This window comes from Physella acuta, unplaced genomic scaffold (genome assembly GCF_028476545.2).
Source record: "Physella acuta isolate Inbredline_101_S28 unplaced genomic scaffold, ASM2847654v3 ptg000950l, whole genome shotgun sequence".
In the NCBI taxonomy this organism is placed as follows: Eukaryota; Metazoa; Mollusca; class Gastropoda; family Physidae; genus Physella; species Physella acuta.
Genome location: NW_026732467.1, coordinates 187,214 through 200,206, shown reverse-complemented (window position 1 = coordinate 200,206; position 12,993 = coordinate 187,214). Strand labels below are relative to the sequence as shown.

The 12,993-nt window shown below is 36.4% G+C and overlaps 1 protein-coding gene across 2 annotated transcripts in view; it reads left to right on the top strand.

The window, feature by feature from the left end:
- Nucleotides 1–2,980: 2,980 nt before the first annotated feature.
- Nucleotides 2,981–12,993, top strand: part of LOC131953766 (tight junction protein ZO-1) — a 190,528-nt gene continuing 180,515 nt past the window's right edge. For both annotated transcript variants that reach the window (XM_059317126.1, XM_059317125.1), the window contains exon 1: nucleotides 2,981–3,278. In XM_059317126.1, coding sequence (XP_059173109.1) covers nucleotides 2,999–3,278 — 280 coding nt within the window. In that variant the 5' untranslated portion in view covers nucleotides 2,981–2,998. The remainder of the gene's footprint in view (nucleotides 3,279–12,993) is intronic.

The following is a 12,993-nucleotide window of genomic DNA, read 5'->3' as shown; positions in this document are numbered from 1 at the left end:
TTGTGGAACCCACCTTGGGAGGTCTGCAGAGAGCCCAACACTACAAGAACTGTGTTTTTTCCCCACTGTGTTTTTCCTAGACTTTTTTCTCCCGGTAGGGGGGGGGGGAAGGGGGGAACACTTGAAATTTTCTAAGGGGGGGGGGGGGGGAGGCTGTGTCGTAAAGTACATAGTAGACTCGTGGACTTAGCAACAATTTTAATGGAATGTGATTATACTTGCAAACTGGAATTGAAGGAATTAGTAGAAACTTGTGCGACGATGAGGGCAAGTAAAATTTGATTTTGTTGTCTACTTATAACGTGTATGCAATTGATAATAAATTAATATGTCACTTTTAATTAATTGTTTTCTTATACATATGTTTTAGTAATTAATTTGTGTGAAAGGGGGCGTTTTAATAAGCTTTTGTTTATGGCGCTAAATAACCTGGCGCCGGCACTCTTTCGCGTTTTAGAAAACTGTTATAATAATATCTAATAGGAATTTATTAAAATACTTTATGGTTACAGAGTTCAGACAAGTTTAAAAAAAAATATCTATCTTTTAAGAAAAATTCAACTGCAATTTTGACGGGAGGTGAGTGTAGGCTGAGGTGTGATGTCATTTTAGGGAGGGGTCTCACTTTTTGTGACAATGTGTGACAGAGAAAGGGTGGTGGTAAAAATCGTTAAAAAAGCTTTGTGGTCATTTATGGATGACCCCTTAGCTGATGTGGGGCTGAAATACTCATAATGTTTCATAGATTATTCTATAAGTTATGTCACACACATTGAATGGGGGTGAGAAGAGGACTGCAGTGTTACTTAGTGTGGGTGGGGTGAAGAATTGTGATGGGAAAATACATTTTCTACATCACAAATTACTTGAGCCTAACGTTGTTGTCTTTACTATTGCGGTTCTCTTCCACATCCTCTCACATCGTAAACAAAATAAAAAAATAAAGGAGTAAAAAAAGCATAGGCCTACTTCCTTTTTTATTTTAATATAACAACGTTACAACCTCCTTCCCCCCCCCCCCCCCCCCCCCCCATCGCCATAACAATAATTTTAACCATGAACTCTTAAAACGAAAGTCTTCTCACGTTAAGTTACAGCGCATCATAAGTTGGAGTTTATAAGAGAGGCTTGCTAGCCTTACTCTAACCCTCCCCTCTTAATCATGAATCGTGAAAGACAGTAGTATAAGAGGCGTAGAGAGGGGGGTGCGGGGTGCGGACCGCACCGGGTAACACCATTTTAGGGGGGGGGTGACACCAAGGCAAAAAATAGCAAAATATATAGAGAAAGAAAAACTTGAGGGGGGGGTGCAAATCGAAAGTTCGAAGGGGGTGCAAATCGAAAGTTTGAGGGGGGGGGGGTGCACTGAGTAGTATCACATGGTGGTAAGCGATAACGATATGGTTCTTATCAACAGCCTGGGCCTAACTGGATATGTTTCGCACTGTTAGTCAATGATGCGAGTCAGCTTTGGTCCAATGATGTTGCGCTATAAGTTATTTTATATTTATAAAGCACACAATTGGAGGGAAAATTAATTAATTAATTAATTAATAATAGGAATTAAATTGCAATAACAAGGCTACGGTGAAAATTACGATGGGAATATTACAAATCAAGAAATAAAAAGACAAAAAGAGGGGGAAAATGTACCGATAATTACAAAAGCATAAAGTGAATTACTATGGAACATCTAGAAAAGTAAATTAAGCTAATATTAATTCTGATTGCCACTGGCGGGCAGAACATGTTAGTGCGACAAAATATCACCACCTAGTCACTCCTCATAGTAGGGTCGCAGTCTCCACTTTTATACGCCTAACAATAACATTGCATGGTGGCAGTCTCCACCTATGCACCCCCTCATGGGGGGTGACCGTCTCCACCTATGCACACCCTCATAGGGTGACCGTCTCTGTGACCCCTCATCAGACATGTTTACACACGATTCTACACCTCTTGTTTTTTTTTAAATTGATGTGCGGTATTATTTAACAACAACAACAACAAAACATAGTCTTTAAAAATGAATAAATATAATCTATATATATAATTTTCTTCTGGGAGCCGTTAGAAAACAAGCTGCAAGCGCCTCCTTGCAGTCCCCTCTCTTTCTCTCTATCACTATCACTACCACCCCCACCCCACCCCCACATTGTCTGGTGAGCTGTGGTCACGCTGTTTACATTTTACAATCATAGAGACGGGTTTGGTGACGGCTATTAGGGGCAGATAATTTAGTTTGAAACGATTTTAAACTTAGAGGAGGCAACTAAGAGGAGGCTGCTTTCACGGTGGGGGGGGGGGGGGGGGGGGGGGAGGGGGTTTAGTGTTTTTAAGCAAATATTTTCAGTGGCAGCATTGGTACTGTGGAATTCACAAATTATAAATTACTGAAAAGTAGAAAATAAAACAACTAAATAGCGGCGTATGATACGCCGCGGGTCGGCTCGTTAAATATAATCTAGGCCTAGAAAATCTAGATAGATCTAGTAGATTTAAATTTAATAACATTAAAATCACATCGTTAAGTGTAGCTACATCATCATTTAGATTTATCTAGATCTAGATTCTAGATCTAGGTCTTGGAGAAAGAAAATGATAGAATAAAAAAGAATAATGTATTATTCTGCTTTACAATTTTTATACCAACTTAATACTTAATATAAAGGGATCCTTTAAATAAGGTCTGTCTCATAAAACGGCGAAAAAACGTTTCTTTGTTTATTTTATGGTTCAACTTTGACCCTAAAAAAACAATTAGGTCAAAGGATATGATCGAAAGGAAAGCAAAAAAAGACAAATCAATCTCTACACGCTTAAAATATAATACTTAAAAAATTTCACATGCTAATCACAGCAGAAGAATTATTTTCTTTAATTTTTTATCATTTTGAAGGGTTTAGAGATTTAAAAACCTGTTTTTATAAAAACAGATAATGTTTATGACATTATTTAGTAAATTCAACATTTTATCCTTACCAGCGTAGCATCAAAGATGGCGGGCAAAAGTGGGATTGCCCGTCAGCTTGAAAGAGTTAGAGCTAAAATAGTCCAAGAACTTGATATAAACAAGCTATTACCTCGTTTGCTAAGAAGAGGAATATTTAGTGTTTCGGAGGAAAAAGATATTCTCAGTCCCACGATCCCTCAGAAAAGAACAGAGAAACTTTTGGATATTTTGTCAAGTAAAGATCGAAGCGCATTTTCCGACTTCTGCAAAACTTTGGAAGAAGTCGCTCCACACCTCTTGACCTCATTGATTTTAGAAAATAAAGGTAAGAAACGGTTCGATCCTTTATTTTTAAAGCATTAAAGTTAAAGCTTATAAGAAGTAATCTTCTCGAATTCGTGTGTAATCATTACTTATTACTTAGTGACACAACGGTGTGTGAAGATGGGAGTCTTGATTGAATCCAATGAGAATGAGTTTAAAATTTAAAAATATATTTAGGCTATATTAGGGCAATTATAATTAGGGGCCTATAGACCTAGAATCTAGATCTAGATCTAAATTTAAAAAAACTAAGTTAGGCCTAACTAAGTACTAGATCTAAGTAGATCTAGATTTTTCTAGATCTAGAGTCTAGATTTCTAGATCCAGTAGTGTAAGTAGAATCTAGATCTAGAGATCTAGTAAGTAATAAATAGGCCTACTACTTTAAACACTTGAATGAATAGGCCTAGGCTATATACTAGGTATATAGTAGTACCATATAGGCTACTATAAAGATCTATAATTAAATAAGGCCTATTGAATGGGGCTTTTAATTTAACCAATGACCATGATAATTTGATATTCATCAGGACATTATTCATTTATATTGCTGATTGTTGGTTCTGGGACAGCCCTCATAATGCGTCTTTCTTTAGGCTTAGACTTGATTAATGTGATACTTCAACTTCAAACATACTAACATACACTAAAGTAATTTAACTCAAACCTAACTTAACTAACTAAACTTAATTAATTACAATTAGATTTAGATTAGTGTAGTATTGTTTCTACCGGAATAAACAGTCCCCATAAAAGTTCTTCTGGAAATTGGAGTGTTATCCGTAAAGTTAGGTATACTTAGTTGGTATTATTATTGGTTATCTAATAAGTAAAGAGTATTTTACTAATCACTGTTTGGCAAAGCAAATGGACTCTCCCATTTAAATATAAAAAAATCCTCTTCAGACCTAGTGTTCCATTGGGCTGGTGATATAGAGCGTTTCTTGACCTCTGCATATGAATGGAAGGTGTGGACAGCACTTTTCCCGGACACCTTATAGTTTCCATAATATGAGTTAGATAGGCCTACCTATCGAGACTTATGGGTTAGTAGCCTAGCTCTTTACCACTTAGGTCATGCCTTCCCATCATTCAATTATAGTTGATTTAAATTGAAGTGTGATAGTTGAATAAGGTCACTTTTGTGATTCGCTAAAGTGTTCTGTTTAGTTATAAAGAAATATATCTCTGTTTGCTTGTTGCATTCTATTAATGATCTAAATTTACTATATAAGTGTCCACTTTTCACCATTTTTTAGGAAAAAATAATCTGTAATGCCGCTGTTTCAAGTGAGCAGAAATAATAAAAATTCTTTTAGTTTCAGTAATAAAATGCTTATGTTTATGTTATCTACAACAATACATAATGTATACAATAAAGAGTTAAGTCCGTAGTATATAAATAGTTGTCACCCAATAGTAAATTTTTTGTTTTTAAGTGTTAAAAATTAGAAATAAATGTTATTGTTAGGGTTGAACCAACTTCTATAAATGGTGTATACAAATGTTTAATTTTGTCTCTAATAAACAAATATCTAAGTATGTGCATATTATTGTTATTTATCATAGGATGAAACATTCAGGACATTTTATATAATGATAGTTTAAAAAGCCTGTCTAGAAATTAGTTAACTATGGCATGGTAGTCACACCATACTCTTTATTAGGTCAGTTTATTAGTTTGGTTACTTAGTGTAAATTAATTTGTAATACTAATCTTTTAATAATACTCACACAGTAACATCAATACCAAAATCATGATATAAACTGCAATCTGCTTTTGCTGTTCTTTAATGCTAAGCCCAGTTTTTCAATAGCCAATAACTGAAGTGTCATATTTGTTACTTGGACAAAATTTCAAATATAGGTATTAGATTATTTTCATAGGTTTCTTTCAGCCTTTGAGTTTTCAATTATTACCTTTTAAAATAGTGTTAAAATTGTTTTTTTTTTTTTTTTGCGCTTTAATATTTTGTTTTGGTGTAATTTGCAATAAAACTGATCAATGTTGACCGATCTCAGTAAATATTTTTAGAAATAATTAGTTGTTAAAAAACGTAACTTGTAGGCTGAGGTGTGGGGGGAGACGATAAGGGTGGTGGTTTAATCATTTACAATGCGTGATGTAATTCAGTGGTTCTTAAATTTTTGGAGGCACCGAACCCCACAGTTTCGTTTGTTAATTCATCTAACTCTACTTAATTGTTCTATGGTCCTCACTGACACAATCTGATTGTGAATCATTGAGTCAGGTGTGTCTTGACCTCCGCCGAACCACTGGGGTTCTATCTAACCCAGGTTAAGAACCACTGATGTAACGTACTATGTCTTATCTGAGAAATATTTATTACTATGCAACTATGCACACACAAACATTAATTATATTCTAAGATTTATAAGGTTAATTTTTTATACAACTGCTACAGCCACCAACAGTTAACTTATGACGTGTGATAAAAAGATAATAAAATGTCTATTTCAATTAGTTACGTCCCTTGTATTATGATCTGTGTCCATTGTGGTTATCTGTCCTTAGTTAGATATTATAAAAATGTTAAGTATTTTTTTCATCTACTCTGGCTGCAAAACCTTTTTTTAACAGTGCAGTGCCCTTGTGCTAAATTTAGCTTTAAATATCTAGCCCGAGGTCAATGCAATTTTTTTTGCTATTAATACTGGGGGGTGGGTGCTCCCCATTTGGCCACTTTATTTGTGTAAGAAAATTGTGTAAGAATGTAATTGTCTTTGCGTTAACAGAACGTACAGAGCCTACGCCTGTTTCATTTTTTGGCTGCTTTCTTGATTATCCGTTTATCCATCAATAACTTTTGATCTCTCTTGCAATGATGCATGGTGTTGCAGAAGGCAGAACCGAACCCTAACTCCACTTTAATCTAAACCCGGTTTCAAAGTATGACATTCACGATTGGGATAAGGTTCACCATTCGAAATTCCGGCCATGCTCATATAATTCTTGTGTGACGTCGTTGATGGTCCCGTTGTAACGAAGAGATTAATGATTGCGTCATATACCAACCTGCGTCTAGCACCGTTTACTTGAGCATGGGCAAGGGGATGAAGGAGATAGGGCAATGAGGCGATTTATGACGTATCATAAAATTTTGAATCGGACACTCAAGCATGTATAAACTTTAATCTCAAAGATGGTCGTATATCATTTTTAAGTATTAAAAATTTAACTCTTGACATGAATTCGGACCACGCATTTAACGATTTTACAAACCATATCTAACATAGAATCAGTCGTTGTTAGAATAAATATCTCTGTTAACGTGTGTATGTCGCATTTTCTGACAAAAGCCCGCAGTTTGTTAAAACCCTCTAGATACTGCTTTAAACCAGCGCCATTTTAATAGTGTTTGTTTAAGGTATGACTGAGCTATATATCAGTCACTATTCCACACCGTTCTCAGTCTTTAAATGACATTTTATAGTTTAATTGACGGATTAAAAACACAGATTTAACAATTGAAACGCCTGAAAGCGGCCAGATAACGGGAAAGTACAACGTTTTCTAGAGTAAGGGGGGGGGGGACGCTGGAGAAAAAGAAACGCTAAATAAAAAGCTAAAAAAAAACATAAAATTTAACACCCCAAGCAGAATGGAAATAACATTTAAAAAAAAAACATGCTTTATGCTGCGTTACACTTTTTTCATTTTAAAATTTTATTTTTTTCTGATTTAAGATCTAGAGCTGCAAAAAATAAACACGTGCTTCTTAAAACAGTATGAACTGTGTATCTGTTTGAAAACATTTTATGAAGTTAATCTAATAACATATTTCTGTGGGCCTACACACTTTATACAAGTACAACATGGTCGAGTGGTAGCTTAGTCCACTCAGCTCTGATGTGTACCTGACTTACGCTGGGCAAAGTAAAGGCGGCTGGGCATCCCTTCATATGCCGATGTCATGAAATATATGAACTCTACTTCACTTACTTTACTTACAAAATTATTCTCTTTTTAGAATGTAAGCTGAAACCACTTCGTGTTGTTTCTTTTTGAGGGGGGGGGGGGGGGGGGGGGAATCGCTCTCTTTTTTTTCCAATTTGAATAATCACTGCTACTTTGATATTCAAATGTTATTGGGAAAAGTTACCTACACATTTTTAAAAAAATGTATATTTCATTCAACAACCAAAATAAAATAGCGAGAGAGTTGTTTTAAATATATAATTTTTAAATCCCTTATTTTAAATATTCAAGAAATATATTATCAACGGTTCCATCTGTGTAATTACTTATTTTGGAAACTCACAACATTTAAAACAACAACATGTCGGCAGATTGCCGATGTCTATAAAGAGTAAGTAAATCCAGTGAAGAGGAAGGTAGTCAACATCTCTACACTCACACATTCTGGCAGGCTTGATCTTGTTAGAGTAGCTGGACTCTCTGTATGGATCATATGTAGTTCATCAAAGAGTTTAAAATTACCTCTTTTCGCATGTGGGGGGGGGGGGATAGTTCAAGGAAGGTCCTGGCTTATTACTTAAATTACAATCTAAAAATAAAAATCTTGAACGACGTAGGTGGACATTTTAAGCCCGATGTGCTCAACTCTCTAAATTATGTGTAGAACGGTGTCCGTCTTGTTGGGGGCACGTCCATGCACTGACACTGACGATTTTATTATACGGTCACAATTTTCATTCTAACCCCTGAAAATGTTTTTTTTTTTTTTTTTTGAAAATTATTTAAAGTTAAATCGCAACCCCTCCGTTTTCCCTCCATTATTTAAAACGCCCTGAATATTAATTACAATTAAAAATATCCCCGCGCGGTTTCTCTGCCAAACAGGATCATAAACCGCTGTCAGTCCACCCCCCCACTCCCCTCCTCTAGGCCGTGCTGTTATACAACGGAATGTTAAATAAATGATTCATTTTAATTTCTCTGCCACGAACGCCGCAAGTGGCTCCGTGACTTTTGACCCCGGCATTCTACAACCCAGCGTACTGCGGATTGTACCTACCCCCGCAGAGCCAAACCGGTCCAACGACGCGTGTATTGTCATTGCCCCCGCGCCCGTTGAGCAACAAGGACCTGTTGTAAAAAAAAAAAAAGGGCCCTCGTCTCTGCCTACGACCACGTAGCCGCGCTGTCTGTATCAGCAGCGGGCCTAACCGCGTACCGGATTTTGAAGAATATATTTTTTTTCTTAAGTGTGCGGCTTATGTATATTTTATATTTTTTCTCTCTCTCTGGCGTTTGATACGACGAGGTAGTATAGCCGGTGAAGCCCATATCATTGGTGTACGTTGTAGTAATCGGGACTTATCTTGGATTTTTATGTTTGTGTTTGTGAAGAGATTTAGAAGGAAAAGTTTTTTTTTTTCCTTGACGTGAAAAACTCGATGTTAATCAGAACTGCTCGCTGACAGGTAAGTCAATATGTGCACCGTGTTTTCTGGTGTACCGCGTCCTTTATGGTGTGGTCGAAACTTGCATTGTTCTTTTCTTCTGATGTATTGTGTGCTGACGCCATTTGATCTCGTGAGATTGGCAGTAAATTCAAGAAGTGAAAGTAATATGTGTTGTATCTAGGCCTATGTCCACCTTAAAGTTAGTATTACTCAGAGTTCTTTTGTTAGTTCTGGAAACGCATTACTATTTTGATGTGTGGTATCTTAGTAAATATGACATCGTTATTTTACCTCCACAACATCGTTATTTTATCTAAAAACATCGTTGTTTTACCTACATAACATCTTTATTTTACCTCCATAACATCGTTATTTTATCTAAAAACATCGTTATTTTACCCACACATCAAATCGTTATTTTATCTACACACCACAACATCGTTATTTTGATTACACATAATCGATATTATACCTACAAAAAAAATCCTCCTTTTTACCTTATTTTTACCTCCTTAACATCATTATTTTACTTACATAACATGTTACTTTACCTACATAACATCGTTATTTTACCTACACAACATCGTTATTTTACCTACACAACATCGTTATTGTTATGTTCTCTAATAAAAAATATGACAACTTCCACTTTCTTTATTATAGTTTTCTATACCGTGACAATCAACAAGCGGTGGGGGTTGTAATGTAAACGTGGCTGTCTCTGCTAGTAGTTAGACCTACAAACTAATGTTGCTTTGTTTGATAAACGTAGGTTATGTGTTTTTGCTAGTTACTGCCACATGCATAATACAAAGCACATTTCAACAAATACTAGCGCTCTCTCTTTTCCTCTGTGTGTATGTATCTTATATATATATATATATATATATATATATATATATATATATATATATATATATATATATATATATATATATATATATATATATATATATATATATATATATATATATATAATGTGTGTGTGTATGTATGCACACTAGCAGAACCTGTATGTTCACACATTTTGGCCTAGAATGGGTTTTTTAAAAGAGACTCTTTGAACTTTAAATGTTTAAATGTATAGATTGTACGGAATTGATTTTTTTAAAAACGAAAGCCTATTTGACTTCTCCAACTTTTGGGTTTAAAAAACAAACAACAGTCTGTAGGGTGTTGGTTAAAGAAAAAATTATTCATGCATGCAGTGTCAAAACTTGCTTGGCATGTGTGACATATTTGTGCGGCGGTTCTCACTTGGTTACTGCTGGGTCTTAATGTTTTAAGATGTCATTTCCCCTCTTCCCCCTCCCACACACACGTTTGATTGCAAGAGCTTGTGAAGTTAACGAGACACTCAAAGCAATTCCCATTTTAAATGTTCTTCTTCTAGCCTATTATGACGGTCGATACTATTATGATATTGTTAAGGTTATAGTAGTGTTGTAAAGGGAAAAAAACACGGATGTGGTAAATATTTGAATAGAGTTATTTTTTTGTGGTCATTTTTGACCCAGATGCTTCATGGGATTATATGTGTTAAAAATAGTTTTGACACAATGATAACTGATTTTTTTTTTTAAAGATGGTTACTACCTATCATGTTTAGAATCACCCGTGTGGATGTATGATTTGGAATACGTTTGTTTCCGGTTGAGGGCGTTCGGCAACTGGTGTGTGCTACCGTGCGTGTCCATGTTTTCCTTTTCTTCAGGTTAAAGCAGTCGTCGAACCTGCTGGTACTAAAAATAGAGACAGCCCTTCCATCCGTATCAACTGTATTTATGGTGGGTTGTGTAGGATTTGAAGGATACGTACTGGAACATTCTTGTACGATATGAAGGATGTTTACAGGAAGACATTCCTGTATGCTATGAAGGACGTGTACTGGGGACATTCTTGTACGATTTGAGGCTATGGCTTGTTAGGATTTTAGTACAATACTTAATTACTTGGTACTAGGTAGTGGTGAGGCATCTAACTGTCCGTATGTTAATGTATGGTTGTGTGTGATATGAAGTTAGAAGGATGTGTGCTGGGAACATGATATGAAGGACGTGTACTGGGGACATTCTTGTATGGTTTAAAGGGCGTGTTATGGGGACATTCTTGTATGGTTTGAAGCAATGACTTGTTGGGTTTTTGTAGTATTTGATTGTGAGGCATCAACCGTGCGTGTTGCGTAGAGTATGTTTTTAAGGACATACATAGCAGACTGTCCATTGGACGTCCCTGGGTCAACCCAACCAATGTTCCCTTTAAGGGGAAAAAGATCGCGTGCAACGTATATTTTTTGTGCGCGGTGTTCTAAAATCTTATATAAGGATACATGTATTTTACAAGATGACTGCGCGGCAGCTAAAAACTACTACGCGGCCGCGCATCTTAGAGCGAACATAGAACCCAACTCTGATGTGTACTAGGGAGAGCAGAGGCGGCTGGGCATAGTGCTGACCACACTATCACATCACATGCCAATGTCACAAAAACAGAGGAACTCTCCTTTACACTATGAATCGCGGGTTCAAAAGGGTAACTTTATTTTCATAAGGGTAACCTGTCTAATTTCATTTGAAGCAGTGAGTTATTTATTTTTAGTACTGGTTGGTGGATGTATTAAATTACATAGCCGATTATAGAGGCTCTAGCAGCTTCCCTTTCGCTAACTCAAGTTTTCACCATTTCAATTCCCTTTGTAAAGTGGAATGGGATATAGACTTGGCTGTTATGACAGAGTTTACAAATGTTCACTAATTACAATTTTAAATTCATTAACTTTAGCATTGCTGATAAACATATTCCCCTCTCCATATTTTTTGCTAATTAGACCCCCTTCCCTCATTCCCGGCTACGCCTTTGGAAAGCAAAAACATTATCTTCTGTGCTCCTCTTAAAATACTCTCTATCAATATAACGGTCGATAGTTTAATTTTAGACAGTACATTGATCCGTCCTTACAGAGCGTGTATGTCGTTGGACATTTTTTTACCAACTTTATCGCTCAGCGTTTCTTGTAAAGTTGCATATCTAAATTTTGTATCAGAGGCATTCGACACTCCGAATAAATTTTACTGACAAAAACTGTTTTTAAAAATATATTATCTCCCTTGCATCTTGTATCAGACATGGAAACGAAAACCCGTGTTATCTCCGCGATCTATTAGAAAATGCATATCCCATAAACCCAGAAGAAGATTACCTCCCCTCCCCCGGCTTGCCACTGGAAATTGCCTTCTAACGACCGCTCGTGTTTCTAAGGGAGTCGGTGACAAGCGTTCACCGGAGGTTTTAATCGAATAATCGAACTTATCCCCCAACCCCACCCCATCCCCTGTTCCACCACGTCTGCTACTGACAACTGGGTCCTCAACCCACGTGTGACCTTTCACACTTTCTCCTCTGTGACCTTTCACACTTTCTCTTCTACCCTAACATACCAAACTTCTAGTTTTGTGATCGATAATAGTGTGATGAATTAATTAGTGTTTATTACGTGTCGTATTGATATATTTTTTTACGATCAGTCGAAAAACTTATGCTATTACTACGTGAACAAATCTATTTATTTACATTTTAAAAATGATACAACTTATAAAAAATGTAAATAAAAAGAATTTCCTTTATGATCTGATAATACAGAAAGCAGATGAAGTCAGTGGCGGGGGGGGGGGGGGGAGACATATGTCCCCGGGCGCCGACCTTAGGGGGCGCCAAAATGTGTTGGAAAAACAAATTGAAAGGTTAAGGGGGGTGCAAATCGCAAGTTTGAGGGGGGGGGGAGTGCAAATCGAAATCTTGAGGGGTGCAAATCGAAAAGTTTGTCCCCGGGCGCCAGGAAGGGTCGCTACGCCTCTGGATGAAGTAGAGTTCATCTGTTTCATTTACGCCTTTATTTGCGATTAATTTAGGAAACAATTACTTCGCAAATTTTGTTTTCATTCTATTTTAAAACAGCTCTTATATTTTTTTTGAATAACCTCCGTAGTCCTACTATTAGCCGCTGTTATAATATAATATAACACGGGCTCCCAAATACACAAGTGTTGTGTCAATCTATATATATATATATATATTTATTTTTTAACAATGTCAGAACCATGCTTATTACTGTAGGGATATGCATGCAACAATGCACCGGTCCCTTAATTTTACAAGCTAAAAAAAAACAACATTGTGTATATTGCGTGTGTGGCGATTTCTCCGTCCTTCACCTCATTAGCGCCCCAGTGTCATGTGTGCACATTGGTTTGTCAGGGAGCTCTTCTCACTCGAGTGCAATGTAAGGCCTACAACACACAAAGTTTTTAAAGTTGTCTTTGCTTTTA